The following is a 3833-nucleotide window of genomic DNA, read 5'->3' on the forward strand; positions in this document are numbered from 1 at the left end:
CAGGAATATTGCGGAATGACTCCATGATGATGATGATGATGTATTATGGGAACGACGACGACAATATTTTCCGAAAACAAATGCGCGGAGCAAATGTATTGTATTTCTCCCACACAAATCAGCGGAATTATGCAAGAATCTTGTGTACGACTCTGCTTTATATACACAACGATCAACAGGAAAATATATGTGATAATCAAAAAGGATAAGTCGTAGCTGTCAGCGATATCGTTTATCTTTGAGAGAACGTGGAGAATGATTGACATAAGCGACGTTCCTCCTTTTGCGCAGATCCAGCAATGATTATATTATCTTACGCACCATATTGGTGAGCGGATTATACTTGATCAATCGATCGTGAATGATGAGACAGTATGCAGTTGTATTGTTCGGTACGTTCTCTTTGCATTCGAATTCTATGCGAATGTCGACGGTTGCGCTCTTGATCGATTCATTCTGATGCGAACAATCGATCACAACAAACGGACCGTGTTGTAGAAAATTCTCTAAGGTCATATACACGTCGTCCGTTTCGAGACTGTAATACGTCTTGCGAAATCTCGAGTACATATCGTACAATATTGCGATTTTGCGCACTTCGAAATTCAAATTCATGTCGTTGTAGGGATAAAATTCGAAATTCAGAAACAATTTAACGTTCGTGAGATCACAGTGGTCAAACACGGAAGCGTCTTTGTTCAACATATTTTTTCGATTGTTTTGCAGGGCGAACACAACGTATCGCGGTTTTTCCAATTGCGTCGCGGCTTTCACGGCCCACGAATGTTTCGTAGTGCTCTGCAGCAGCGGATACTCGTACAGATCCCACGAGCGAAAAGCCATGCTCAGATATCTATCGCTATCCAGAGTACGCAACAGCGACAATTTGTTCACGTCCTTCAGTACGATATGCGGCATTCGCCATTGCACCTTGAATAGCGTGATCTTGGGTTGATGCTGTTGTTCTTGATCAGTCACGAAACAATTCGCATCGCTACGCGCGTGTTTCAGTATCAATTCGTGCCGCGCATTTATCACTATGCGTTTGTAATCCTCGCAAAAGCCCAACAGCATATCCAGCGGCACGCAAAAGTTGAATTCGTGCAGCGGCGACGATTTGCCGTTCTCCAATAACCAGCCGGCGTTTTCCATTTTTTTGCTTTTTCCTCTGTCCAGAAGAGCGTAATTCTTCAAGATGCTCGTAATTTCCACGTTTCTGCATTTATCGATTTCCACGCCGTCAATCTCGTATCGTATCTCGTCGAACATAAACGCCGCGCAATTGTTCGAGAATCTGGCGGCTGTCTTCGATAAGGCGGGCGGTGCCAAATTATCATTCTTTGACTCATCGTTTCCCTCGATGTAAAGAAAGCTGTCGTACGGCAGCGTATACAGATCTTGTTGCTGAATAGGTATACGTATCTCATCGTTGTAATCGAATGTGGTATTAACGTATGGATTATATGTATGGGTTTCGATTCTGATGACACGATCGTCGAAGGTCGGTCTGCTCTCGATATTGAGAATATCAGTTAGCATGGCGTCGTTAGTTTCTCACCCGAAATCCCAATGATCGTAGAAAGGCGATGTTTGCCGCTAAGTAGACGATGTCGTTGTTGCGCGCGTTTTTCTTTTTCCCAAAGAAGGAAGAAAAAGAGGACGATGACGATGAAAGTACATGCGGCGGCGGCGGCGGGACAACAGACGATGATTCTTTTCTGACGAAAAAATCACTCACAACGAGCATATTTGTTCACAAATGAGCATATTATTATTATTATTATTTTTCACTTCTATTTACGTCACCTTTTATCGTCACCGTTTCATCGCGAAAATTTATCGGTTTTGCATCCTGATCCACCACGATCAGAGTGATGTCAATGATGCTTCTCGCGATGATCGGCATGTAAATGATCTGCGTCGGATTCATATCCGGGCGGAACGTCCGATGAAAATTCGTGTAACGTGTGAACCAATCTGTCGTTGTTGTAAGCACCTGTGGTGATGTTGCACTCCACGCAAATGATATTCACACTCATTATATCGATTGGTTGGTCGCTCATGTGCCAGATGTTCGGAGACAATATATGCGCGGAAAAACCTAAGAGAGAACTAATGTTATTCGGTTTTGTGAAATCTATTCAATGCACAAAATCTCGCTTTTCATGGTTCGCGTAAAGGACAAACGAGGGATCTTCGCTCGTTTACGACGTTTCCTCATCGTCACCTGTATTGTAATGTAACGGTCTAACTTTCCGTTTATTCTCCTGGCATTCGGCTCGCCGGAATCCGGGTTATGAGCGAGTGAGTAGCAGAGGTTCGTGAGGGGATCAAAGTATTCAACGCTGATTTATACTTACAATCTAGTTTTTATTAGGTGAGAAAATATATACATTTATGCGCGGAAAGTATTTACACGTTATACACGTATGTACAAATCGTCTTTCAACGGAGTTACAATGCGAGCCTGCGTGGTAAGCGCGCCGCTGGCCGACGCCTGTGGTGTGGCAACCCGTTGGGTCTGTGGCTCGCCGAGCCGTGCGCCGAGATGATGCGACTTTATCTCGGTGGAGGCGCGGGAGCGCGATGGTCGAGCAGTGATAGGTGGCTGATCTCGGTTTGACCTTGCGTCGGTGGCGGTATACCGGGTCGGTTTTTGCCACGCAGTCTTGGAGGACGCCGTACGGCGGGCGACCCTTGATTCGCTTTGTCGGTGAAACGACGAACGGTGGTCGACTCTCGACTCGTCGTTGTCTGCAGGAGCGGTGTGGACAGCGATCGATTCTCGATATGCTGTCCCAGAATGGATATGCAACTGATGAGAAATAAAAAATAGTTTTGTAGAAAATATTTGTGTTTTTATTTCGTTTTTATCACATCCAACCACAACGCCATATGCCTAGAGATATTCTAGATACTCTATAAACAACGACATATGATTGGATGTGTCCGTTTGTCAATGTGCGCATCTGGGAATCACTCCGATTTTCGTACTACTATTTGTGATGTAGAGCGTGGGTAAATTGTGGTTTTGGTAATTATTTAGTTTAGCGGCAACACCTCCGATTTCGATGAAAATAAACTTAATCGACGCGTTTTTGCTCTGACAAAATCGTCGCTCTTTTTTCTGCGAAGCGAGATATTAATAGACAAAGTTGAGGGCGTATTAGGTTAGAAAATCTGTCATACCATCTATTTCTAGCTATGTAACTGGGGGGCTTCGCCCCCTAGACCCCCCTATCACGGGGGGTGGGGGCTGTAGTCTTTTGTGAGAAATTCACTTTTTAGCTTAAGCACAAGAGACTATAGCCTCCACCCCCCGTGATATGGGAGTCTGGGAGACGAAGCTCCCCAGTTACATAACTAGAGATAAATGATATGATAGATTTTCTAACCTAACACGCCCTCAACTTTGTCTATTAATATCTCGCTTCGCAGTAGAAAGCGACAATTTTGTCAGAGGAAAAAGTTGTTTGGCATACAAAAACGCGTCGATTGAGTCTATTTTCATCGAAATCGGAGGTGTTGCCGCTAAACTAAATAATTACCAAAACCACAATTTACCCACGCTCTACATCACAAATAGTAGTACGAAAATCGGAGTGAGTCCCAGATGCGCACATTGACAAACGGACACATCCAATCATATGTCGTTGTTTATAGAGTCTCTAGAATATCTCTAGGCATATGGCGTTGTGGTTGGATGTGATAAAAACGAAATAAAAACACAAATATATTCTACAAAACTATTTTTTATTTCTCATCAGTTGCATATCCATTGCATAAACAAACGATACATAATTAAATGATGATAAAATAAACGGTGCACATCA

General features: G+C 43.5%; 1 protein-coding gene across 1 annotated transcript; it reads right to left on the minus strand.

The window, feature by feature from the left end:
• Window positions 1–303: 303 nt before the first annotated feature.
• LOC116844971 lies at window positions 304–1539 on the minus strand. The gene has a single exon (XM_032817177.1). It carries the CDS (start codon window positions 1537–1539, stop codon window positions 304–306), a length of 1236 nt encoding a protein of 411 aa, XP_032673068.1.
• Window positions 1540–3833: the final 2294 nt, after the last annotated feature.

The sequence above is a fragment of the Odontomachus brunneus genome, unplaced genomic scaffold (assembly GCF_010583005.1).
Source record: "Odontomachus brunneus isolate Ranch 3 - 2012 unplaced genomic scaffold, Obru_v1 Obru_scaffold_048, whole genome shotgun sequence".
Classification (NCBI taxonomy): domain Eukaryota; kingdom Metazoa; phylum Arthropoda; class Insecta; order Hymenoptera; family Formicidae; genus Odontomachus; species Odontomachus brunneus.